The sequence below is a fragment of the Palaemon carinicauda genome, chromosome 5 (genome assembly GCF_036898095.1).
Source record: "Palaemon carinicauda isolate YSFRI2023 chromosome 5, ASM3689809v2, whole genome shotgun sequence".
Classification (NCBI taxonomy): domain Eukaryota; kingdom Metazoa; phylum Arthropoda; class Malacostraca; order Decapoda; family Palaemonidae; genus Palaemon; species Palaemon carinicauda.
Window position 1 is genome coordinate 122,930,020 of NC_090729.1, and position 26,927 is coordinate 122,956,946.

At 42.8% G+C, this 26,927-nt stretch overlaps 2 protein-coding genes across 2 annotated transcripts in view; both read right to left on the minus strand.

The window, feature by feature from the left end:
- LOC137641119 (tol-Pal system protein TolA-like) overlaps positions 1–611 on the minus strand; it is a 3,734-nt gene extending 3,123 nt beyond the window's left edge. The window contains exon 1 of the mRNA XM_068373564.1: positions 596–611. Within this exon, the coding sequence (XP_068229665.1) occupies positions 596–611 (16 nt within the window). The remainder of the gene's footprint in view (positions 1–595) is intronic.
- A 3,882-nt stretch (positions 612–4,493) lies between these two features.
- Positions 4,494–24,387, minus strand: LOC137640556 (F-actin-capping protein subunit alpha-like). The gene is made up of 3 exons (XM_068373071.1): positions 24,241–24,387; positions 5,024–5,087; positions 4,494–4,753 (listed from the first exon to the last, which is right to left on the minus strand). The coding sequence occupies exons 1-3, from the start codon at positions 24,283–24,285 to the stop codon at positions 4,509–4,511; spliced, it is 354 nt and encodes a 117-aa protein (XP_068229172.1). The 5' UTR covers positions 24,286–24,387; the 3' UTR covers positions 4,494–4,508.
- Between the last annotated feature and the right edge of the window lie 2,540 nt (positions 24,388–26,927).

Consider the following 26,927-nt stretch of genomic DNA (forward strand, 5'->3'; position numbering starts at 1 on the left):
GACGATCGGTGAGAAGGTAGACATGGTGTTAACATGTTCTTTAAATAAATATATTCTCTCTCTCTCTCTCTCTCTCTCTCTCTCTCTCGTTCTTCTTCGCTGTTATAGTGTTAGAGACTTCTATTATTTTTTTTCACAGAGAGAGAGAGAGAGAGAGAGGAGAGAGAGAGAGAGAGAGACAGAGAGGGGGGGGGAGAGGGGGAGAGGGAGGGGAGAGGGAGAGGGAGATATATATATTAAACAAAAAATTGTGTTTAGAGTACATATGATTTTTAACAGCGTCAACGAGTTGAAAGATAATTAAATGTAACCAAGAAAGTAATAACAACGAATCTGAATTCCTTTATTAACTAAAACAAATATTGATACAAACACACTCGTGTGCGTATGCACAAACACACACACACAGGTGTAGGCATTCCTACGCAGGAGGAGACACCATCGGCGAAGAGGTAGAGATGGGTGACTGTGATAACGTACCGTAACTTACACTACGGAAACTTTAATATAACTTAGCTTATTTATTGTTTTTTTGATTTTTATATTTCATGATTTTTTACATTTTTGTTTTCTTTTGATTTTTAATTTTCATCACTTTCGCAGGTCACCATCTCTACCTCCTCCCTGACCGTCTGTCTCTTACTGCGAAGCAATTCCTACACGTGGTGGTGTGTTTTGTGCATACGCACACGAGTGTGTTTTGTATCGATATTTGTTTTTAGTTAATAAAGGAATTCAGATTCGTTGTTATTACTTTCTTGGTTACATTTAATTATCTTTCAACTCGTTGACGCTGTTAAAAATCATATGTACTCTAAACACATTTTTTGTTTAAATATATATATCTCCCTCTCCCTCTCCCTCCCCCCCTCTCCTCCCTCTCTCTCTCTCTCTCTCTCTCTCTCTCTCTCTCTCTGTGAAAAAAAATAATAGAAGTCTCTAACACTATAACAGCGAAGAAGAGAGAGAGAGAGAGAGGAGAGAGAGAGAGTGAGGAGAGAGTGAGAGTGAGAGTGAGAGTGAGAGTGAGAGGTGAGTGAGTGAGAGTGAGAGAGAGTGAGAGTGAGAGTGAGAGAGAGTGAGAGTGAGAGTGAGAGTGAGAGTGAGAGTGAGAGTGAGAGTGAGAGGTGAGAGAGAGAGAGAGAGAGAGAGAGAGAGAGAGAGAGAGTGAGAGTGAGTGAGAGATTAAACAAAAAATGTGTTTAGAGTACATATGATTTTTAACAGCGTCAACGAGTTGAAAGATAATTAAATGTAACCAAGAAAGTAACAGAGAACAGAGCACTCAACGCTCAATGGCGTCCCTCTTACGTGCTGCCATCTACCGGCGTAAACAAGATCTACATCGTATGTTGGAGCATTACTTCGGGTGTCGAGACAGAAATTTGGTCGAATTTTACTTAGTATGTTGGAACATTCATATGTTAGGACAATCGTATGTAGAGGTTCCACTGTAATGGGGTTAGAAGTATTAATAACATGGATGAACAATCTAGTAGGCAGATGAGAGGGTGTACGACTGATATAGAGTGCAGTAGTTGAAAAATATTTGACTGATCATGAACATGTGATACGGTGCGCGATCAGTTGCAAGCAACCACTTGAGCAGTTGAGTTACGATTTGCGATAGTGCACTTATTTTATTCCGCTCACTTAATAATGTGTAAACTCCTAGTAGTATACAGAATTTAGTAGAGCTCTAAAAGGAGAGCGAACTAGAGAGATGGAACTACAGTAAGGGCCATCAATCGCTAAACAGGTTAGGGATAACAAGTAAAAGCGTCATTCCAAAAATGTTCGCATCGCAAAAATGTATGGTAACATTCCATAGCTGCTCACATCAGGGCGTCGTTCCAACATTTGCTCACTATAGAGAACAAGAGCGGAATCATACTGAAGATGATCGCAGTCGTGAACTGTTGGAGGAAAAAAAATAGTGTTCGAACCCTTGTTTTCTTCGTCCTTAGTGGAAGACTGGCTAACAATTTATCTTCCACTGGAAGAGAGAAAACGGTAAGATTGACTTGATCTGCGATCGGTCTTTAAAGACTTGTCCAAAAAGAAAACAGAAGTGCAGCCATCCCGTTTCTTTTGTTTGAACACTATCAGCTGACCGACTACATTTCTGAGGTGGAGAAAATGTACGAGTGCTCATACAAAAGTTGCCTTTAAGTACAGTATAAAGCTTTCAATAACACAGCTTAAACTCACAGCACAGTGGTGGGATCGATCGGCTGTCATGCAAAAAAAATAAGTAACTTAAACTCACAGTCCCAGGGTGGGATCGATGTGCTGCCTTGCAAATGCTAGGCGAACATGTTACCACTGTTCTCGGCAGGGATTGCTTCCTGATGCGCTTTTCTTACCTGGAAGGCAAGTGCTTCAAAAGAGAATGCCTGATACAGTATCATTATTGTTTTCTTCATTGGCAGTGTCGAATGCAGAGTCATAAACATGCACCTACATTAGGGTGAAATATTACAAATCTAAAGTAATTTGTACTTCCCAATAAACAAATAAGCCTGGATCCCAATAAACAAATAAGCCTGGATCCCAATAAACAAATAAGCCTGGATCCCAGGTCACGTCCGAAAATTCGGAAATCCTTTACAGGTATACCGAAGATTTTATAGGCGTAAATCTTACAAGGGGAAAGAGAAGAGGATTAGTAGGAAATATATACAGTATTCTACTAGTCTTTTTCTTGCTTGTGATACTCAGGATCTGGAAAGAATTTGTTTATTCCTACGACTTAATGTTGATACCAATAATCTATTGAAGATGCTCCCTGATGGAAGCTCTTCGATTTCGGAGAGAGAGAGCGAGAAAGAATGATAGAAAGTGTGAGGTCAACCCAATTCATCGGAGACAATCATCAGTGAAAGAAAACTACTCAGCTTGACTTTGATCCATAATAGGAACTGAAGTCGATGAGCATGACTCCTGAGTCTACTAGATAGACCTCAGTCCTAAATGTGTGCGAGCGCCAGAGCGTGTACACCTAAAAGCATACGTTTAGCTCTCGCAGACATAAAAAGTCTCTTGTTAAAGAGAACACACCCTTGCGCTCTAATGTTTAAGAGAGATGTAAGTGATATTGCAGTGGAAGAAAACATCTATTCTAGACTCCTGACAGGCTGAGTGCCCACCAGTGGTTTAGTAGGCTGTTGAGATGTGTGCATGTAGCCATGCCAGTACGTTTGGAAGTGCCATGCACACACTCTGAAGAGCCAAGATATTTCCCCTTGAGTGCACGTCGAGTGCTGTGCATGTTGATAATAGCATGCGTTCAAAGGAGCGTCCTGCGTTCACCTTGAGCATACACTGAGTGCGTTGAGAGACAGCTTGCATTAAGAATATATCTCGGGTAAGACACCTATATTCACCTTAAGCGTAAGCTGAACACAGACAGTTTGCAATAAGTATAACTCTTAAGTAACTTAATCGCAGGCCAAGTCTGGCTATCGGTAAGCAAAACAATAGGATTCCAATAAGCGAGGCTGAGAACGATGAAACAATGGCCCTCGCTAGTAAACAGACTGAAACAGACTTCCTTTGGAAAGAAGTCTGTTCTGAATCATACATTCATCTCTCACCTATCTCGAGTTAATGGAGACATGATAGCGTTAATCAAGTCTCCGACTCAAGGACAACATCCCAAGACCCATTAGCGTCATACCGAGAGCAAAGTCAAAGAGTATCAGTGAAAAATCTGGAAAAGCATGAAAACTGGCAAAGTCTGCAGCCAGTGAAGATATCTGTCTCCAATGACGGTTGAAATCAAAGGTGTTTGTCAGTGAGCCAGGGGGGAGGGTGCTTCCCCACAGTCAACATTTAACTACCAGTTGGACTGTTTACATCTGGTTATAATTTTTAATGCCCGTGTACTCCAGCTTTGCTGCACTATAAATCTATCCCATGGTAAAGGACATGAGTTTGTAATTTGTTGGAACAAATTCCATCTTTAAAACGAAACCAAACCATTAGTTATGAAAAACACATTTAATCCTATACTAACCTCTATAAAAATTATTGCAAGTTGAATCCTTTGGGCCACACTAGTATTTATACATTTAAAAAGTACTGTATTAGTAATTTTCATTCTACCGTCATAAAATCACACCTAATACTAAAGGCTAAAAAAATCACCAATTTGACGTATATATTATGTACAACTACCTCAGTTTCTGATATGCTATTTATAGTGTACATGTACAAAATATATTCTTCTCAATTCTTATCTATTGTAAATTTTCTTGTATTCATTTCATTCTTTGCATATGGTAATTCTTTTGAAATTTTTCGTTGAAAAAGAGCAACCCCTATAAGGCATTAAACAAAAATTACAATTTTCTGTGTGTTCACATATACAAACAAGGCTTGAACTACAAACAAGGCTTGAACTATTTGACCCACTGGGCTGGAAAATCTGCATCCCTTGCTATATGGAAACTACACAAGGAATTCTTTCTTGATCATTGCTTTGTTCCTCATACAAATACAGTATACTAAAATAATAAAGAACTCACCTTCAAATCTGTTGCTTCCTTCCTTAAATGATCAAACTTAAAAGTTTGTTTAGCCCTAGGGTCTAGAAACCGGCCTCCTCCCAGATCATTGTATTCAGTGACCAGTGCGTAATGACTCTGCCCATCTAGCCTCACAGGAGTTAGTTGGTCTTTATTGTATTCAGCTATTGCTCTTGCTACCCCTTCCCGCAAAAGCGTGTCATTGTTGACGAGGGTTCGCACATCTGATGGAAAAAAAAAATTATGTAGTTCTTATCAAAAAGAAAAAAATTACTCCCGTCATTGAAATAAAGAAATTGCTTTATATAGATAATGCAATACACTGAAACAACCACAGTACAGCATTCTATTTAGCCATTGTTGAGCTTATTGGATCAAAATTTACCTCTAGTTACGTACCCACATTGAGCATGCAACTTTAAATTTCCTTATCACAGTAACTTTTTAAGAATAATTTGTGATTAATTGAATCTTCAATTATTTTCATAACTCACCATTAAAAACTTCATTGAATTCACCAGGGGGAGAATGTAAGACGAAGTCAGAAGCAATTCGCACCTGAAAATAAATGAAAAATAATTTAATATACAGCTATTAATAAGGAAAATATAAGAAAACTAATCAATTATATTTGAAATTAGCTGACTATAACACAAGATATGTCATCACACATACTGTATACAATTTAAGTTAGCTGCCGTTGCCTGGAGAAATTTATATACCGAAAGATAAAAATCACAAATTTTTAAGTAATTTGTATTTTTCCTAACAGTACTTACCTAGAACTACTTTCGGGTAATGGCCTGCCCTTCCTTCCCCGAGTGCCTTATGGAATTCTTAAAGACCTAAAACTAACAAGAACTTACTGGAGGTCGAGACCTGAGCAAGCATGCTCTCTGACCCAGGGTTAGCCTCAGGGCACGTATCACTCCACCTGAGGTTACCCCACATAGAAAATGGGTATAGGGTAGACTACACAAAACTCTGGTCGGTTGGGAGGAGATCCCAGATACTCCTAAGAAAGTAGTTCGAGGTAAGTACTCCGTGTTGGAACAATATGTTATTTTCCTTAGTAAAATAAATTTTTGAATATACTTACCCGATGATCATATAGCTGTCAGCTCTGCTGCCCGACAGAAAAACCTACGGGCGGAATACGCCAGCGATCGCTATACAGGTGGGGGTGTACATCAACAGCGCCATCTGTCAAGTAGGTACTCAAGTACTCGATGTCAACAAAGAACCAATTTTCTCCTCTGTCCACTGGGTCTCTATTGGGGAGGATGGGTGGGTCCTTTAATTTATGATCATCGGGTAAGTATATTCAAAAATTTATTTTACTAAGGAAAATTACATTTTTCAATATTAAACTTACCCGATGATCATATAGCTGATTCACACCCAGGGGGGTGGGTAGAGACCAGCATTACATGTTGACATTATTATGAGCTAAGTATTCCGTATTTCATTTTAGCAGTTATTCAAAATAAACATAAAATAAATAAGTACCTGGTAAGGAAGTCGACTTGAACAATTACTCTGCCTTTTTAAGTACGTCTTCCTTACTGAGCCTCGCGATCCTCATAGGATGCTGAGCGACTCCTAGGAGCTGAAGTATGAAGGGTTGCAACCCATACTAAAGGTCCTCATCAAAACCTCTAATCTAGGCGCTTCTCAAGAAATGACTTTGACCACCCGCCAAATCAAGTAGGATGCGAAAGGCTTCTTAGCCTTCCGGACAACCCAAAACAATAATAAAACATTTCAAGAGAAAGATTAAAAAGGTTATGGAATTAGGGAATTGTAGTGGTGGAGCCCTCACCACTACTGCACTCGTTGCTACGAATGGTCCCAGAGTGTAGCAGTTCTCGTAAAGAGACTGGACATTCTTAAGATAAAAGACGCGAACACTGATTTGCTTTTCCAATAGGTTGCGTCGAATATACTTTGCAGAGATCTATTTTGTTTAAAGACCACGGAAGTTGCGACAGCTCTAACTTCGTGTGTCCTTACCTTCAGCAAAGCTTGGTCTTCCTCATTCAGATGGGAATGAGCTTCTCGTATTAACAGTCTGATAAAATAGGATAAAGAATTCTCTGACAAAGGCAAAGATGGATTCTTAACTGAACACCATAAAGCTTCAGACGGGCCTCGTAAAGGTTTTTAAATAGAACTTAAGAGCTCTTACAGGACATAATACTCTTTCTAGTTCATTTCAAACCATGCGATAAGTTTGGAATATCGAACGATATTGGTCAAGGCCGAGAAGGCAGCTCGTGTTTGGCTAGAAAACCAAGTTGTAGAACATGTAGCCGTTTCGGATGAGAATCCGATGTTCTTGCTGAAGGCATGAATCTCACTGACTCTTTTAGCTGTGGTTAAGCATATCAGGAAAAGAGTCTTAAAGGCGAGATCTTTCAGGGAGGCTGATTGAAGCGGTTCGAACCTGTCTGACATAAGGAATCTTAGTACCACGTCTAAATTCCAACCAGGTGTAACCAAACGACGCTCCTTCGTGGTCTCAAAAGACTTAAGGAGGTCTTGTAGATCTTTATTGTTGGAAAGATCTAAGCCTCTGTGACGGAAGACTGATGCCAACATGCTTCTGTAACCCTTGATAGTGGGAGCTGAAAGAGATCGTTCTTTCCTCAGATATAAGAGAAAGTCAGCTATTTGAGTTACAGAGGTACTGGTCGAGGATACGGATACTGACTTGCACCAGATTCGGAAGATTTCCCACTTCGATTGGTAGATTCTAAGGGTGGATGTTCTCCTTGCTCTAGCAAACGCTCTGGTTGCCTCCTTCGAAAAGCCTCTAGCTCTCGAGAGTCTTTCGATAAACTGAAGGCAGTCAGACGAAGAGCGTGGAGACCTTGGTGTACCTTCTTTACGCGTGGCTGACATAGAAGGTCCACCCTTAGGGGAAGTGTTCTGGGAACGTCTACTAGCCAACGAAGTACCTCGGTGAGTTATTCTCTCGCGGGCCAGAGGGAAGCAACTAGCGTCAACCTTGTCCCTTCGTGAGAGGCGAACTTCTGCAGTACCTTGTTGACAATCTTGAACGGAGGGAATGCATATAGATCTAGATGTGACCAATCTAGTAGAAAGGCATCTATATGAACTACTGCTGGGTCCGGGATAGGTGAGCAAACTATTGGGAGCCTCTTGGTCATCGAGGTTGCGAAGAGATCTATGGTTGGCTGGTCCCAGGTGGCCCAAAGTCTCTTGCATACATCCTTGTGGAGGGTCCAATCTGTTGGAAGTATTTGTCCCTTCCTACTGAGACAATCTGCTATGACATTCAAGTTGCCTTGGATGAACCTCGTTACTAGTGAAAAGTCTAGACCTGTTGACCAGGTGAGGAGGTCCCTTGCGATCTCGTACCATGTCAGAGAGTAGGTCCCTCCTTGCTTGGAGATGTACGTCAAAGCCGGGTGTTGTCCGAGTTCACCTCCACCACTTTGCCTTGAAGGAGAGACCTGAAGCTTTTCCAGGTCAGACGTACTGCCAGTAGCTTCTTGCAGTTGAAATGCATTGTCCTTTGACTCGAGTTCCATAATCCCGAGCATTCCCTACCGCCTAATGTCGCACCCCCAGCCTACGTCCGATGCGTCCGAGAAGAGAACGTGGTTGGGAGTCTGAACAGACAGGGGAAGACCCTTTCTAAGGTTGATAAAGTCCTTTCACCAAGTCAGACCAGACTTTATCTTTCCGGAAACCGGGATCGAGACCGCTTCTAGCGTCTTGTCCTTTTTCCAGTGAAAAGCTAGATGATACAGAAGAGGACGGAGGTGTAGTCTTCCAAGTGACACAAAAGAACCACGGATGACAGCGTCCTTACCAGACTCATCCACAGCCTGACAGGGCAGCGTTCCTTCTTCAGCATCTTCTGGATGGATAGCAGGGCTGGGGGTTGATCGTCTAGTTCAGCAACGTCCTCATCAGAGGGTTCCTTATCCGAAACTGATGAGGAAACGGCAACGGAGTGGGCAACGTCTGACTCGCTGAATCCGGTCGCACTGGTGGATGCGTGACGGAGCCGGACGCAATATCATGGTACTGCTGCACAGTCTGTGAACTGTCAACCATGGGGACGCGAGGAAGTACAGCGTCAACCCGAAACTGTCTAGACTGTCTGGGTTGTGCAGTCAACACCCTACCGGGTTGCTGAGGTTGACACACTGCGTCACAACAAGTCACCTCTGCTGGTTGTTGAACGTCTTCCTAGTGACACACTTCAACAACCACCTCCGAGCGTCGCTTAACGTCAAAGTGCGACTGGCAACCCACACTGGGTCGCATCGGTGGAGGAACCACCTCAACTGGCGGACGCGAGTAGGATACCTCAGTGTCAACAGGGCGCACAACCAACCGGAAGGAAGGTTGTTGGCCAGAAGGTTCTTCTCCGTAAAAAGTCCTCTATCAAGGACACAAGCTTGGACTGCATGTCTTGCAGCAAAGCCCATTAGGGTCTACGGGAGCAGGTGTGGCAACAGACGGGGTTAGCGACTGAAGCGGAACCATTTACCATCCCTGGAAGCCTTGTAATGCTTTAATTAAAGTCCATAGGAGGCTAAGCAGCTTAAGGCTCCTCTCCAAATGACAGAGTCCTCAAAGGAATATCAGTAGGAGGGAGAACAGCACTTTCTCATCTACAGGAACCTTGTCCGAGAAAAGCTAGGTTATCTCAGTGAGGGTCTCACTGGTGCATAAGCAGCAGACCAGAAGGCAACGTTATGTAACTGCTTGACAGTCTGTGAACTGTCAAAAACTGAACTGTCAACCACAACAGGTGCGTGAGGACATACAGCACTGGTGCATTAGCAGCAGACCAGAAGGCAACGTTATGTAACTGCTTGACAGTCTGTGAACTGTCAAAAACTGAACTGTCAACCACAACAGGTGCGTGAGGACATACAGCACTGGTGCCTTAGTAGCAGACCAGAAGGCAACGTCATGTAACTGCTTGACAGTCTGTGAGCTGGCAACAACCAAAGCTGTGTGGGGAAGCCTCAACTCCTGACTGACTAGTCTGCTGCGGGCGAGTGGCGGTAACCACAGTGGGTTGCGGAGGCTGACGCACCGTGTCAAAACACGGCAGCTTAACTCCACCCTCCTGTTGTTGTGGTAGCTCATGCACGGCAACGGAGTGCTCCGTGCGTCTGTGGGAGTCAGCATGCGTCTGGCAGGGTCGACTGCGCATGGGTGGAGGAGCTCTCACAGCCGGAGTGTGGGAGCAGGCAGCCTCAGCGTCTGCTGGGCACACAACCGTGGCAGGTTGTAGGCTAACGGGTGCAGCGCCAACCTCTCCGCAGCCGGAGTGTGGGAGCAGGCAGCCTCAGCGTGAGCTGGGCGCACAACCGTGGCAGGTTGTAGGCTAACGGGTGCAGCGCCAACCTCTCCGCAGCCGGAGTGTGGGAGCAGGCAGCCTCAGCGTGAGCTGGGCGCACAACCGTGGCAGGTTGTAGGCTAACGGGAGCAGTGTCAACCTTCTCCGCACGAAACTCCTGCATAACCGCAGCTAACTGAGTCTGCATAGACTGCAGTAAAGACCACTTAGGGTCTACAAAAGCGGCAACAGACGGAGCTACTGTCCGTTGTGACTGAGGGCCTAAAACAGCGGGTGCGGCAACAGACGGAGTTACTGCCTGTTGCGGTACCGCTTTACCTCTCTTAGGTGGTGTGCAGTCATCGGAAGACTGCAGCGAGTCCGAACTGACCCAGTGGCTACACCTGGGCCGTTGGACTTGCGCGGAAGGGACCGACTTGCACTTAATAAGCTGCGAGACCTTGGTCCAAGGTTTCTTACGAGAAACCTCTTCTGCAGACGAGAAGTAAATGGGCTCTCTCGTCTTTGTGTGGGTGGGGCGATCTTGGGTAGATACGCCCGAAACCACGGAGGGAAACGTCTGTTCGCTGATCAAGGCCTGAGGAACCCATAAGTCGTTCGACATTACTTCTCCCCTGGGCTTGGGAGCTTGCAAGAGGTCCCGGACTAGGTGAACGACAGGCACGAACTGACGAACCCTCGGACGCAACACTGTAACACTTTGCGCATATCACTTTATCACTTTGATTTTCTGTTTTGCACTTATTTCACTGAAATCGAAACTTTTACTGATTTCTACCTGAAACACGCAATCCTACCCTTCATTAAAAGGTAGTAATTGCGAAAACAGTCGTATAATGCAACAGAAAACATATATAAAGATAAAGAATTCAGTGGCTGGGAAAGAGACTAAACACTAGTTCAAATAAACTACGTTAACAATCTCTCACCGCACATAGCCTGGGAACAAGAATAAAACCCTAGAAACGTTTTACCTTCTTCCCCTACAGCGACTAGGGAGGAGAGTAAAACGAGAACAACGTTACCCGCTTGAACGAAACGTATTTTTCTCCTCTCTCTCGCTCCGTCTCTATCTCTCTCTTTCTCTCTAGATTTCGTACCTGAGAGAAGAGCCCAATATATATCGTCAAAACATGAGATTTGCTAAAGGAAAAAACTGAAAGGTTTTCCAAATAAAAAGTTCCTTTAATATAGAATTTAAACCATTAAGCTAAGAAAGAATGAACGAAACGCTAGAATAGGTTTACTCTTACTGCAAAGTGAAACCGTGATACACTCTCTCTCTATCGTAACGATAGAGCGCATGTTGAACGTCCTGAACGTCAACAACTGCGTAGACTAAAAAGCTAAACGTTAGTTCATCTTTGAAAACAGTACGAGACTATCAAAGAAAAGCTTTCATAAAACATTAAATTTAAAAAGTTTAAAAAGTTATAAATTCTTTAAAGGTTAAATACGATATAACGGGCTCAACATTGATTAACTTCGGTTCCAAGTTAGGACCGCCTATATCAGGAAAGGTCGCATATAAACAAAACATAAAAATTTATTTTATATGTTTATAATAAAAGGAAAGTTAATCGAAGAGGCCTAATAAAGGCGGAGAGATATAAAATATATAGATCTATAACGTGTTAAGCAAAATTACTAAAAACCTAAACACACTTCCGTCTAAGGGAAGGGTCGGCCATTTAAAAGTGAAAGAGAGTCCATACTCTCTGTCACCATAATTAAATCTATCCAAAACGAGTTCAAGTTTTGAAATGAAGATAAAACCCCTGCATAGCGAAAGCTCAAAACTGGAATAGTGTACTTCACCAAATAGTTGTGAAAACAAATCCAGTCAGTAACAGCGTATTTAGTAGGTCTTGCCAGTGGTACGACAGAGAGAAAATTGGTTCTTTGTTGACATCGAGTACTTGAGTACCTACTTGACAGATGGCGCTGTTGATGTACACCCCCACCTGTATAGCGATCGCTGGCGTATTCCGCCCGTAGGTTTTTCTGTCGGGCAGCAGAGCTGACAGCTATATGATCATCGGGTAAGTTTAATATTGAAAAATAAAATTTCTTAAGATCAGTAACAATATTAAAATAGATGTCATATATATACAGTAAATCCTATGAAGACAGACTTATGTCAGCCCGTTCAACATCAAAACATTCACTGCAACCTTGAACTTCTGAAGTTCCGCTGATTCAACTTCCTGGTTAGGAAAATCATTCCACAATCTGGTCACAGCTGGAATAAAACTTCTGGAATACTGTGTAGCAATGAGCCTTATGATGAAGAAGGCTAGACTTAGATTTAACTCCATACCTAGTACTATATACAATATGGTACAGTTTAGGAAGATCTAAATGCAATGGATAATCACAATTATTAAAAATCTTATGCAACATGGCAGTGCCTGAGATTAATATCCAAATCAAGAATGAAAAATTCCATAGACTGGAATTCTGTCCAACAAATTAAGATGAGAGTCAGCAGCTGAAGACTAGACTAAAGAATACTTGAAACAAGGTAAAATGAAATAATGAAAACATTTCTTATGGATAGACTAATCACTGAAATCTTTTGACTTTCTAACCAATTTTTTTTCTAACGGAAGAAGAAACAGACCAACTGTTTCTCAAAATTAATTTGCAATCATGAATCACACCTAAAAATTTTAGAGGAGTTTTATAAAATGAGACATCAATGTAGAGATCTTGGAGTTGATGAGCCACTGTCCTCGACATACTTGCAATAATACTCTGAGTTTTGTTAGGGTTCAACTTCATGGCCCATAATTTGCACCATGCACTAAATTTAGCTAGATCTCTATTTAGGGATTCAGCAACACTAAATCTACATTCAGGAGATGGGATTAATGCAAAGTAAGAAGCATCATCTGCATATGCAACAAGCTAGTTTAGGTCAAACCATATGTGTATATAGTATGAAAAGTATTGGGCAAAGAATACTACCCTGAGGATAACATGTATTACATTCCTATATTCACTATGGCACTCATCAACAACTACTATTTACAATCTATTACTTAAAAATTCAATACTGAAAACAAGGAGCTCGTGATTAAAACTTTCAAAGGCAGCATTAAAATCATGGGCAATTATACAAACAACTATGCACTAATCATAAAACTAGATGATGATAGTAATTTTGCAAAGTCTAGGCGAGTCGATAAAGATCCTTTTTAAAATAAAAAGAAAAGATTCTTGATGTTATGCATACATAGAGAATGACTACTATTTCTAAAGTTGTCAGAATGTACAGTTTCTGAAGTGGTCAAAACATAGACGCCAATCGACTCATCATAGAAGACAAGATCCAAAGTTAATATAAATAATGAAGGAGGAATGAATTATCAGTTTAATAACGGAGGAAAATGAAAAATCAAGTGAATTCTGCACGTGCCACTTCAGTCATGAAAGTTATGCCTGTCCAGACAGAAATGTTTTGTGAAGACAGAAAAAAAATTCAAACTTGAGATTGGGAGTTATGAAAATAAAAGTGATCTAGTGGTCAGCATCAAATCACACCAGAAAGCACTGAATACAGGATGTACAATACTGTATAGCTATAAAATTGATAAATTGAATCATTGACAGGCCCTAGTAATGATAAACGTGAAATCAGGGGAATAACCGGAGAATCTATATCTGTCAATTAGTACACCACAGAAAAATTTAAAGCATTAGTTGATTTAGGAAAAAGCATACTGTACTTTATAAAATGACTTCATCTGTAATGAAACTCGATTGTTCTGGAATAATGTCAAAGTGAGCATACACAACTGTATATCAACAGAAGTGAAAGCTGTGGAAATATCCTTATTTCAAGAAAGGTACGGTCCAGCAAGGTGTTGAATGCTAAGCTGACAAGTGAAAAAATGACAAGCACACTTACAAAACATGGTAAAGAAGAGCCACCTACACATTAACAAAACTAATAAAACCTTTAGCTATTTAGATGTTGTTTAAAAAAAATTTTTGCCTACAAATACTTGAGGATTCCAAAACTCCCCTTAAAATAAGACTGTGTTTAGCCATCTGAAGTCCAAAAAAAAAAATTTGAATAAGTCAACGTTTTATTCTATCCTTCATACATGACCTCTCAGCTGCAGTCTCTTGGCCAGGGTACCATCTGGTGGACCAGAGCCACTTACAACTGCCTGTTGTTTAACCGCACCAGATACTTGTTAGAAATCCTTCACAATTACAATAGCATTTATCAGTATATTAACAACATATGCCCCTCATCTACAGTCTAGGGACCACGTTATATAGTAATTTATCTATCTCCAGTGCAGTAAATATGACAAATTCGTAGATAATTTGTATTTTTCCTAACTATACAAACCTTAGCTATTTAAAGTGGGTAATTACTTTCGGCGTAGCTGAAAGGACGAGCCATAAAAATATAACGAGGGATTACTACCCCACCGCTAGTTAGCGGGGGGTAGGGAGGGTAGTTAGCTCACTTTGCTTAGAGGTAGGACTTCATGGAGGACAGGGCTGGCGGGCAAGTTTGATTAAATAGCTAAGGTTTGTATAGTTAGGAAAAATACAAATTATCTACGAATGTCATTTGTTCCGTAACTGGAATACAAACCACACTATTTAAAGTGGGTGACTTAACCCTTAAGAAGGGTGGAATAAGTCCCAGCCATACTGGCTTTTGGCTTTGCCCGGGGACTCATTATCTGAGTGTGTCAGCACTCAACAATAAAGAGTCCCTGCACCTCGCTCGCACCTTGCTATGCAAGGGCTGCGGCCTACGTAAGCTGTGTGTGAAGGAAAAAAGTGTGACTCGTCCTAGGAAGTTGACCTGAAGTTCTTTAGATGGAAACTATAGGCTAGGACTCTCCCAATACCACCTCGTCAGGGTATGGGGACGCGACAGTATTAACTTAATACTAGGAACACAAGGGAACATGGTTTACCTGCAGTGGTTTGAGGTCAGCTGTGCAGAGAACCCAGGATGCTGCTTTCCCCAAGAGAGGGGAGGATGAAAAAAAGAATAAGGGCCAGGCATACCTTTTCATTCATGCAGACTAAAACTGGGTAACAATGCCCTCAACCCTCTGCTACTTGTCCATTAAGGAGCCTGAGGTTTAAACCAGCTGTTGTGCAGCCACCACAGGGCCAATAGAGAACGTGTATAGAGCCTCCTGTGGGTCACGTCTTGCAGGTAGTGGGCTGTGAAGGTCGTCTGCCGAGACTGAAAGGCGCATTTCTTCTCGCAAATACACGAAGAACTCCGCTATTGCTGGAATAGTGGCATCGAGTGGAGAGATACCCCTTCCACGACACCAACCACAGAAAACTCTCCACTTCGCATAGTAGACCCCTGCGGATGACTTTCGCAGGTGTCCAGACATCCTTTCCGCAACTTGTTGCGAAAATCCTCTCTCTGCGAGGAGATGCTGGATAGCCTCCAGGCGTGAAGTCGAAGCGAAGCTACGGCTTTGTGAAAGATGTTGGCGTGTGGTTGTTTGAGTAGCTCATGACGTGGAGGGAGTTCTCTCGGAGGCTCCGTAAGGAGTTGCAGAAGGTCCGGGAACCATTCCGCGTGATGCCACAGCGGAGCTATGTGAGTCATCGAGAGGCTGACCGATAGTCTGGTCTTGTTGAGTACCCTCCTCATCAGACAGAATGGGGGAAAGGCGTATACGTCGATGTTGTCCCACCATTGTTGGAAAGCATCTTGCTAGAGAGCCTTGGGGTCCGGGACTGGGGAACAGTACAGCGGCAGTTTGAAGTTCAACGCTGTCGCGAACAGATCCACAATCGGGGAACCCCACAAAATCAAGACTTTGTTGGCTACTTGACGATCCAAAGACCACTCAGTACAGTACTCACTATCTGAGACGCTATGCTCAGACTGTGGGCGAGCACATTCCTTTTGCCCGGAATGAAACGAGCCAAAAGTGGAATCGAGTGGACTTCGGTCCATCTCAGTATCTCTACTGCAAGATGGGATGGCTGTTCTGAAAAGGTACCTCCCTGCTTGTTGATGTAAGCCACTACTGTGGTGTTGTCGCTCATCACCACAGAGTGACCCGCCAGGTGCTGTTGGAACTGTTGAAGGGCCAGAAAAACGGCCTTCATTTCTAGCAGATTTATATGGAGGCACTATTCTGATTCTGACCATAGGCCTGAGGTCCTGTGGTTCAGAACGTGGGCCCCCCCACCCTTTCTTTGAGACGTCCGAAAACAGCATCAAATCCGGGGGGAGGACGAGAAGATCCACTCCCTTTCGTAGGTTCTCGTCTGCCACCCACCACTGAAAGTCCGTCCATTCCGCGAGACCCATAGGGATCAAGACGTCCGAGGAATCGTGTCCTTGACTCCACCAGGACTTGAGTCGCCATAGCAGGGATCTCATTCTGAGACGACCGTTGGGAACTAGACGAACCAAGGATGAGAGATGGCCGAGGAGACGTAACCACGATTGGGCTGGGAGTTCGTCTCGTCTGAGGAAAGGACTTGCAACCTTCCTCAGCCTTGCTATCCTGTCGTCTGATGGGAAGGCTTTGTGGAGATTGGTGTCCAATATGCCTAGGATTTTTGCCTCCCCTGGAGGACTTCTTGCCTCTCCTGTCCTTGACGGGAAAGGGCTGTTTGGACACCGCTGCCTTTGCTGCTACTGCCGGCTTTGTCGTCTTTGCAGGGCGAGGTTGTTGAGGTGCTGGAGGCTTATAGGGCTTTTATGTTAAAGCCCTCAGGAGGAGGGAGTCCTGGTTGGACTTCCTCCATCTCTCAGCCGCCTGCTCTACATCTTTCGGCTCAAACAGACTACAGTACTCCCCAAAAGGGAGGAATGTCTGAGCTTACTGACCTCGGTGTTGGGGACCTTCGAGTTGAATCTTTCAGACACTCTATCACGATGGTACGAGTGCCTGAAAGGAAGGTAGGTCTCCAAGGCCTTCCTGGTAATCTCCTTAGACAAGTCTTCGGATCGTATCAGGATGCCAAGAGATCCTAGCCAGATATCCAGCCATGAAGTGGCCTGCATGGCACACTTCGCTACCTTCTCCTGGCAGAGAATCTCCGAGGCCGAGAACGACACTGGCCGGTTGGAGAGAGTCTCGAGAGGGACTCCCCTGGAGAGCTCTTCCACCAAGTGGTGGAGGGGAAGGGCTAAACAGGACTCCTCGGCAATTTCAAAGTACTGTACCTCCTCTGGTGGACACGAGGAAGTGGGAGGAGTTTGTTTCGGCGCTGGAACGGCTGGAGGAGGCTAGCTAGGAGAGCTGGCTCTCGACCTTATCTCTGGCACTCTTGACCCCCTGGGACCAGGGCAAAGCCACGCTGGTTTTAGGGGGCTTTTGAGTACCAAAGACTCGGTCCAGAACCGTGTCCTTGCCCTCTCGAGGAGGAATCTCCGGATCCGAAAATCCGTTAAGGTTCCTCATCAGAGTCAAAACTTGCCAAAAGGCATGCTCCGACTCCTGCACCTCTCCTCCTGATGGACTAACAGCAAGGTCTCCAGTCCCCAAAGGCTCTTCTTGGGGGGACTCGTGGACGTTCTCCGTGGGCTTAGCTGGTTCTGGTCTGATCCTCGAAGATGATTTCGGAACCGCCTTGGAGTCCTTCGACTCCTTCCTGGGAGGGATGCAGGATTCCAATAAAGATGGTGGGGGGCTCTTCTCCACCTCCACCCGAGGAGACTTCTCGGCGCGAGGTGGGGTTTCTCCCATTGGTGCGATGGTAGAACGCCTCACCTCACGAGAATCCCCTGAGGACGGAAAACCCTCGTCCACGGAGGATGGAGAGAAAGTCTGGGGAGGGGAGGGAGCCTTCCTCGACGGCTTCCGAGGAGCCAGTTTCGCCCTTGGAGAAGTAACCACGCCGTCCACTCCTCTCTTCCTCTTCAGGGGGGGCCGAGATAGCCGCTGATTTGAGGCCTAGTTCAGAGAAAGCGGGCTTGAAAGCCTGCGCAACCGCTCTGAACAAGGGCCCAAACCAGGGCAGCCGACTGACAGCGCCCTCTGGAGGGAAGGGGATCGTAAGATCCCTAGGAGTGGAAACTACAACAGGGTCTGCCTGAAAGGAAGAAGCTGTAGAAGAAAAGTTCCTAAACCTGTCCGGAGATTTTTGTCCCTCTGTTGAGCGCGCTGTCCTATGCTTACTGGGGGGGGGGGCCTGAAGATGACCTGACTGTGCGTCGTACTGCAGGATCCTGTGTGGGAACACACTGGGCATCGCACTCACGCGGTAGGCCATTGCCTAGCTCGGGGGGCCGATTGCTCGCGGGCGATGGCGAGGGAGCGCGCAGGTGCGTAGGCGAGGGAGCGCGTGGGTGCGTAGGCGAGGGAGCGCGTGGGTGCGTAGGCGAGGGAGCGCGTGGGTGCGTAGGTGAGGGAGCGCGTGGGCACGCGAGGGAGCGCGTGGGCACGCGAGCGAGCGATGGCACGCAGGCGAGCAATGGCGCATAGGCGAGGGGGAGCGTTGGCGCGTAGGAAAGTTCGCGTGTTGGCGCGTGGGCGAACGATGGCGCGCAGGAGGAGGAGCTTGTAGGCGCGCAGGCGACAGGGCGCATGGGCGCGTAGGTGTCAGGGTGTGTGGGCGCGAAGGTGATGGGGCTCGTTCCGGAGACCTCGGATGGAGTGCAGCCACAGGATGTTGAAGGGCCCGTAAGGGCGAAGCCGTAGGGCACGTGCGTGCAGGGGGAATATCCCTAACGCGCGGGCGCGCAGGAGGGCGCTCATCAGGAACAGAAGTTCTGGCAGTGGGCGCGCCATGGCGCGTAGGCGAGGGATGGCGAGCAGGCGAGGTCTGATGGCGAGTCGGCGATCGTGGAGGAGAGCGCTGGCGAGCAGGAGAGGAAGAAGACTTCTTTTTGGAGCCCTGATCCAAAGATCGAGGGCGAGCAGGCAAGCGTTAGCGAGCAGGAGAGCGCTGGCGAGCAGGAGAGCGCTGGCGAGCAGGAGAGCGCTGGCGCACAGGAGATCGCTGATGAGCAGGAGATCGCTGACGAGCAGGAGACCGAGGGCGTCCATGGCGTGTATCAGGACGAGGGCGCACAGAGGTCCGTTGGCGAGTAGGAGGTCGTGGGCGCGTAGTCTCTGGAACTGCAGGACGAACAGGAGATCGTGGGAGTGCAGGAGAGCACTGGCGAGATGAGACAGCATCCGGAGGGTGCTTGCGCGCAGTAGTACGCTGGCGCGCAGGCGAACGTTGGCGCACAGGGGAAACCTGGCACTTAAGGGACTTACACACAATGTGTGAAAGCCCCTTCTGCCCGTTTGAAAACGGGATGGGTGGGCGCCCACAGCGCGTCAGCAGCCAGGAAAGGTGAAGGCAGGTCAGCAGGTCTGGCAGGCGTAGGAGATCGCGAACGATCTGCGGAGAGGTCCAGGTCCAAGGAAGTAGCAGGAACGGTAGCTGAAGGACGAGGTTCCTCTGCGGGGGACTGTGAGGATGAAGATCCGAAGAGGCCCCTCCTAACACCCTTTTGAGGAGAAGGAAGACCTCGGCGACGAAGAGGAAGGCGAGCCTTACGTCGGATACGTCCTCTGGGAACAGCAGGCAAACCATCAGCAGTCCTCCGAAGAGGAGTCTCTGTCAGTGAACTCCCCCAAGGGGAAGAATCACCCGAAGGAGAGACCGTTGGACTTAGTTCCTCCCTCGAAGGATGTTCGGAGGGGGGAGCTAAGCCTTCAGCTACAACAGGAGCAGGGGTTTGAACACTCATTGGAAGCGTCTGTCACAACAGCCTCGGCAATAGACAGAGGGTCAACCTCTGCTACTGCCGGTAACTGTTTGACAGCTGCTCCCAACCTGATCATGTCAAACAAGGCTTCCTTGGAGGGCGAACCCTGAAGCCCCAAGAAAGCCCAAAGCTGCAAAAGATCATCATTATTCACATCAGGAGAAATAACTAAATCCTCCCCCGGGGGAGGAGGAGGAGCAGCTCACTATGGGAGGCAACTCCCTCTCCCAAACCATGAGATTGGTCAACAACAGTACAGCCTACGCTACCACTCGACGGCCTCTCGCGAGAGGCCGACCGAGTGGGAGCTTCGGAGGAGGTTTGGGCTACGGAAGAAGAGTCCTTAGGATTTTCCTTTTTAAAAAAAACCTTCGAAGGAGAAATATCCCGTTTGGACTTCTTCTTCCAGGGCCGAGAAAACCTCTCCCACTGGGAGGTAGGCCACTCCCTACATTCCATACATACGTTATCACTTTCACACCGCTGACCCCTACAATAAGGGCATAAAGTGTGAGGATCCGTTACGCTAGAAGACATGAAGGTCCCACAATGCCGGTCAGGTAACCCAGGGCACTTCCACATTGTAGAGGCCAACTTCACAACACTCTAGAAAAGAGAAAGCAAAAGCAATGATTATGCTAAGTGAGCTTACAACACAGGTGTGTGAGGGGGGAGGGTAGCTAACTACCCTCCCTACCCCACCGCTAACTAGCGGTGGGGTAGTAATCCCTCGTTAAATTTTTATGACTCGTCCTTTCAGCTACGCCGAAAGTAATTACCCACTTTAAATAGCGTGGTTTGTATTCCAGTTACGGAACAAATTCAATTTATAACAACTCTGACAGCATAGCACATCTGAGTATATCTGTCACATACCACCTCCAATTATGCATGGAAACTGGCAACATACAGCATACGTAAATCGTTTTCATTCGAATTACAATCCTTTAACTTGCGGTCTTTCTCATGCATGGACATACACAACACTATGTTATCCAGTACTGAACATTTGTCCTGCTTATGTCCAAATTTTTGGTATTTAAATCACTATAACTCTATGGCTATTACAACACTAACCAAGTATATACTGTATACTGTAATTCTGTAATGTAATATTCCACCAACCTGGTTTTACATTTCAGCATTACAACCATTCAGGGGTAATTTTTCCCCTTTTACCAGTATTTTCAACTATAGGACTTTTTTTGTTCTACAGTATTTGCTCTCGCAATCTTTAGGGTCCAGCACCCTAGATTAGGTTAAGAAATATTAGGAAAAAACCCTGCAAACTTGTTTGGAAGAATTCCGATATTGATTTTTATGTCTAAATACATATGCCTATCTCTCTCCTTCTTTTTCCATTTTTTCTGTTGGCAAATAATCACACTTACAATCCATTTACTACAAATTGTATTTAAGGGTTTTTATAACTGTTCCTTTAATGTAAACACTACTGTATTTCTGTTGATTCACTATACAGTAGTTACGAATTTCACAACACATTATTGTACTGTGAATAACACAAACACTACTAAGATCAATATTCTTCATAAGTACTTTACAATGGTTCACAGAAATAACTTTCTCATATTAATCACCATTTATATAGTAGTATTTTCCCATTTGTTTCCTATCTTGATCTACATAGTTTTCCTCTGTACTAATAAATTATTTTCCACCAATTTCGAGTTTTCATTACATACAGAAATTTTTTCCCTTGCCTTTTCCACCCAAACCAAATTATTTCACTAAAGTCGGAACTTGAGTAGCAAGGGTTTTGAATTTTTGGGAGCTTATAGTTTCTTCAAAGTTCATCAACTTAGTGAACTGTGGAATTGCATGATCCTGCTACAATCACATTGCTTTTACGTGCAAATTTAGAAAGAACTTTTGCAAATGGAAAGGATTACAATTGAATATGTGAACATTATGTCATTAGATTAGCCGATAATCTCAATTTGGGTGAATGTAAGGTTAAAGCAATTATTTTTTTTCCAATGTTTAGTTAATAATAAACTTGATCATGTATCCTCATTTAATCTCCATAAAGAATGATTCAGTTTAAATCAGTTTATATCTTTTGCACATTTAAATTTAGAAAAAATGGTATTCACCAAACTCAGATCAGAATTTGGCATCACAAATACACGACACATTATGCGGACACTAAGTGAATTCCATACATGAACATTTTGAGCATGTACAGTTTTGATTTTAAGTATTCTTAACTAAATCCAGGATGACATACTGTACATCCTCCAAATTTTCTGGATTTCTCACTAGCACAAAACATTCCAACTGTAATTACTCTTTTACTTCTCTTCACTTCACTGCATTCTTTGCCCATGGAATTGTGATCAAGAAGCATCACAGCATGAGGTGTCAAGCTGCATGGATTCTATCTAACAATCATGACATGCATTAGCATATTACATAGTCTACAAAAACATCATGAACTAGAGGGGCACTCAGTAGAATACAAAACTCTGCCACGGCAGCTTATTTCTCGACCATAACATGTATTAAATGGCATGGATTTTCACACACTCAACTATGAACCAAGTTTGAAGTATCTTTAACAATGATGTTCAAACTTATGGCTGATTATGTGATGTGAATTGGACATTTTGCTCGATTGTGACCTTAACCTTCCAAAATTTAATTATTTCCAGCTCTTAAACATAACAGTTAATTCCTGCAAGCTTCATTACACTACAATGAAAATTCCGGACTGGAAGCTGTTCACAAACAAACAAACACACACAAACAAACAAGGGGTAAAACATAATTTTCTTCCAACTTCATTGGTCTAAGTTATGAAAGTTTTTCTAGAGATTATGTACTTAGACCATAATGTTTTAGGACAAAGATCCGGATAAGTAAAGTTCTCAGAATTGTAGAGCATAGTACCCTAGGTTAGGTTAAGAAAAATTAGGAAAAAATCCAGTAAACTTGTATGGAGAGTTCCGATATTGATTTATATGTTCAAATACATTTCTGGGATTACCTAAACTCTAACAGTTAGTATTTATGGCAAGAATAAATGTGAAAAATCAAAAGCACATGAACTACAGTCGGAGCCTTTGTATATCAGCAGCCAGTTCCTCAGGCATTGATTAAAAATGGATCAACTAACTTATACTTTCCCCCCTAACCTAACCTACAGGCAGTTTCCTTACCTACTTACCTATCGGGGGGCTAATGCCCCCTGCGACCCCCCTTACACTGTTGTATTCTAAGTGGTCCATCATAATAGTACATACAGGTGGCCGCTATCAAACATAAACACCCTACAATACTTTTCCCCAGAATTATCATCATTCATTGCTCTCAAGTCGTCTCAGTATTACAGTAAACAGATATTTTTTTAAGCCATGATTCTGGGTACAAATTAGAGGGCTACATAAACAAAGGCTTCTCTAAACGCACTGTTTCTAACCAGTGGCATGCGAGTTAAGAGAAACCTTCCACACTATTGTCTAAACACATTTCCGATTACTAGCAAGACCCTGTGCCCGCTCACTGTCTTGGCTACAATCTTGAACAACCACCATCTTTCTGATATGGAGGCAGATCTATGCAACTACTAAAAATTTAAATTTAAAATTTGCGTTCAAGTAACATAGTATGCAGCTTGGACCTACATTACCTTCAATTTCTTTGCAAAACAGCCCTTGATAAGAAACCTGTATATCGCTGACAAAACACCTGACAATTACACCTAACCTCAAAGGTCCTGGGGTGGACAAACGGCCCTGCAACACCTAACCTAATGTAGGTTAAGCAATCAATGTTACACGGATGTAGAGTATTATTATTATTATTATTATTGTTACTAGCCAAGGTACAAAACTAGTTGGAAGAGCAAGATGCTATAAGCCCAAGGGCCCCAACCGAGAGAAATAGCCCAGTGAGGAAAGAAAATAAGGAAATAAATAAATGAGAAATTAAAAATAAATCATTCTATACAAATCACCAGTGATCACCTATACATCAATAACAATTGACATTAAGGTGTACTTATGTAAGATAAAGCCATTAAATGTTGCCTTAATTACACTTGTTATAAAGAGAGCCTTTGGGTTACTTTAAGAAGGGGTTAGGCTAGCTTAATTCGTCTTATGATATATTACTCCAGAGAAGGTAAAAACAATTTCTTCCACAATACGAACACGTTTAATCAAACACATATGTCAACTCTCTTCCAATAATTGTAACAAACTCACGTAAACCATAGCTAAAGAAAAAGTGATAAATTTCCATGAAGAAACAACACTTTAACGTAACCTGAGAAATGACAGAACAATGTAAACAAACCCTTCCATTACAATCGTAATCAATCCACTTTGCCAACTTGAAACCCTTTTCACAGCCCAAAATCACTACTTGGGTTTATTTTCGAAATTTGGGTTGTCGTGGGAAACACACGAACTTCTCCGGACTAAATATAAGCCACGAAAATGTTATTTTTGACATGCCGGTCCAGAGCAGGATACGCCCACAGTCCCCATTTACAAGGATCCATCACTCCTGTGGCCCAAATGCTATTTTACTTGAATGGCTGTTATACTCATGTACCCATATTTAGGCAGCAAGAGCAAATTACTGTCCAAAATACCAACGAAATAATACAAAACCTTTTCTTCATCGGGGAGTTGGTCTCCAAAGTCTGTCGACGCCATGTTGGATTTCACGATGACTTCCGCTATACGTGTTTCTTATAAACTACTTTAGACTTCGTGACTTTTATATTTTATATTATATTTCATAAAAATGCAATCTCAAAGACACTGTTAACGTTAAAATCAATAGGCTTATACCAGGAGCAAAACCTATGAATAAATAACGGGACAGTTAAGGCAATCGTTTTCTTTCATGCAACCTAGATTTTCGTTTTCTCTCTCTTTATCAGCGATGACTCATAATGGCCTTCTGGGCATATGGGCATAACACTGATAAGGATTTAATCATTCGAAATCTAATACGCCCCTAAATTGCCTAAAATGGACGGAGATATGTGTAATTTCACAATTAGCATATCAAAATACTTCTTCTTCATTCTGGAAACACGCCCTTTTGACCCCTGACCTCAGTATATTCGACTATTCCCTTTCCCCGACCACCTTTCAAGCATGTGACCGCATGACCTAACGTTGATATTATCTGATACTCAACACATGGGCAGATACATAAGGAAATTCATTCTTATTTTGATGAGAATGTGTCCGTTTGATAATTGCGACACAGTGAATACGTGTTCTAACCTATGTCATTTATCTATTTTAAGTTGCAAAAAAATATTTTTTTATCATGAGCTGAAAACTGCATATGCTTGTAGAAAAATATGGTGAAATAATAGCGGTTAGTCGGATTTTATGGACAAAATTACCAAACACAGTCGACTCTATTATTTTGGCTACTTGTAATATTGGTTTGGATATCGGGAAAACGTGATGCAACGGATGTTTTCTGAACTTGGCTTGAAAAACAAACAACAGATGGCAAAAGGCGTTTTTAAGAACGGAAAACGAACGTTCACAGTAATAAAATGTATAGCTGTCTTGCCATAGGGTAATGAAGCCAGTGATTTGCGAGAATATACGCTTAGAAATGATATGAATATTTAATTACAGCGAATACGTCATCATGAATATATTACCGTGACGGTGATGACTTTCAAATCGTTTTTTTTTTTCTGTGGCATAATAAGAACTTCTTTAGTAAATTTTAAAAGATTTAGATTCTAGATGCAAGTGCTATTCTTGGTCTGACCATCTGACAAAGTCAAGACTCTAGAGTGCCACCAAGGTCATTCCATGACTCAACTTCGACGCCGGACAAATTAAAAGCAATTATAGTTTATTGAACATCTGTTGTATGATGAATGAAGATAAGCAATACTCTTTTTATTCAAATCCTCTGTTATGATTAGACCTAGAATATGTTTCTTGTTAACAAAAAATTATGTATATATATATATATATATATATATATATATATATATATATATATATATATATATATATATATATATATATATATAGGCCTACAAACGAAAAAAAAATCTCGTTAACCATGAAAATTGAAATTATAATAAAAAAAATAACATATCCAAGATCACGAAAATCAAATTAGCAGGAGACATAAATCTCTCTCTCTCTCTCTCTCTCTCTCTCTCTCTCTCTCTCTCTCTCTCTCTCTCCTCTCTCTCTCTCTCTCTCTCTCTCTATATATATATATATATATATATATATATATATATATATATATATATATATATATATATATATATATATATATATGTGTGTGTGTGTGTGTGTGTGTGTGTGTGTGTGTGTGTGTGTGTGTGTGTGTGTGTGTGTGTGATGATATTTTGCCTTTGTTCATGCCTGTGTTAGAAGTAGTTTATCGCTAACCAACTAGCATTGTTGATCATTGCAGCATTCAAAAGTTGATTTCTCATGCATTTTTAACCCATGAGTAAGCTAAACTTGTACGCTTGCGCATACAATTGTATATATACAATGTACAATTTAATCTCTATAAATAAGAAAATAAGGTACGACTTGGGTAAAGATTTGTTCTAAGATCTAGGGCTTATAGCATCCCGCTTTTCCAACTAGGGTTGTAGCTTAGCAAGTAATAATAATAATAATAATAATAATAATAATAATAATAATAATAATAATAATAATAATAATAATAATAACAATAATAATAACTGTCTCGTTCAATGGTAAATTAAATCGGGGATGAAACTTGGGCATAAAGATGGCTGTACGGCGGGAGAGGTGAACCCATTGAGATAGGAAATTCCCATGATTATTCGTAATTGGAAACTAGCTTAACTGGAAGACCTGATAATAGACTATTATTTTTGGATTCCCGATGGATGCTAAAGTATGTTAGTATATGCTTTTAATCTTGTAAACAGCGGTTGCAGTTTTGCAAAAAAAAAAAAAAAAAAATGTAACAGTTCTAAGTCACCGTTTTCTTTGGAACATGTGATTGCCAATTATACCCTTTATTACAACGCCATTTGAACGGGTGGCAGTGGTAGAAGATTCATACACTGTAGGCTACTTGCATTTATTTGTACGGATATATTTATGCAGCAGTACCTGATAAAATTTCGACATTTTTTTTCTGTTATATACTTATGCATTAGGCTACATTTACAATAGTATAGTTACCTCTATTAGTCCTACAATTACATGTTTTTGTAGGCTACCAGTAAATCCCATCACTTTTTATGTGAATATCATTTCATCGAAGATAATTTTTGAGAACTGAAGCCATTGTTATAAGTTATGGTTTAATATTT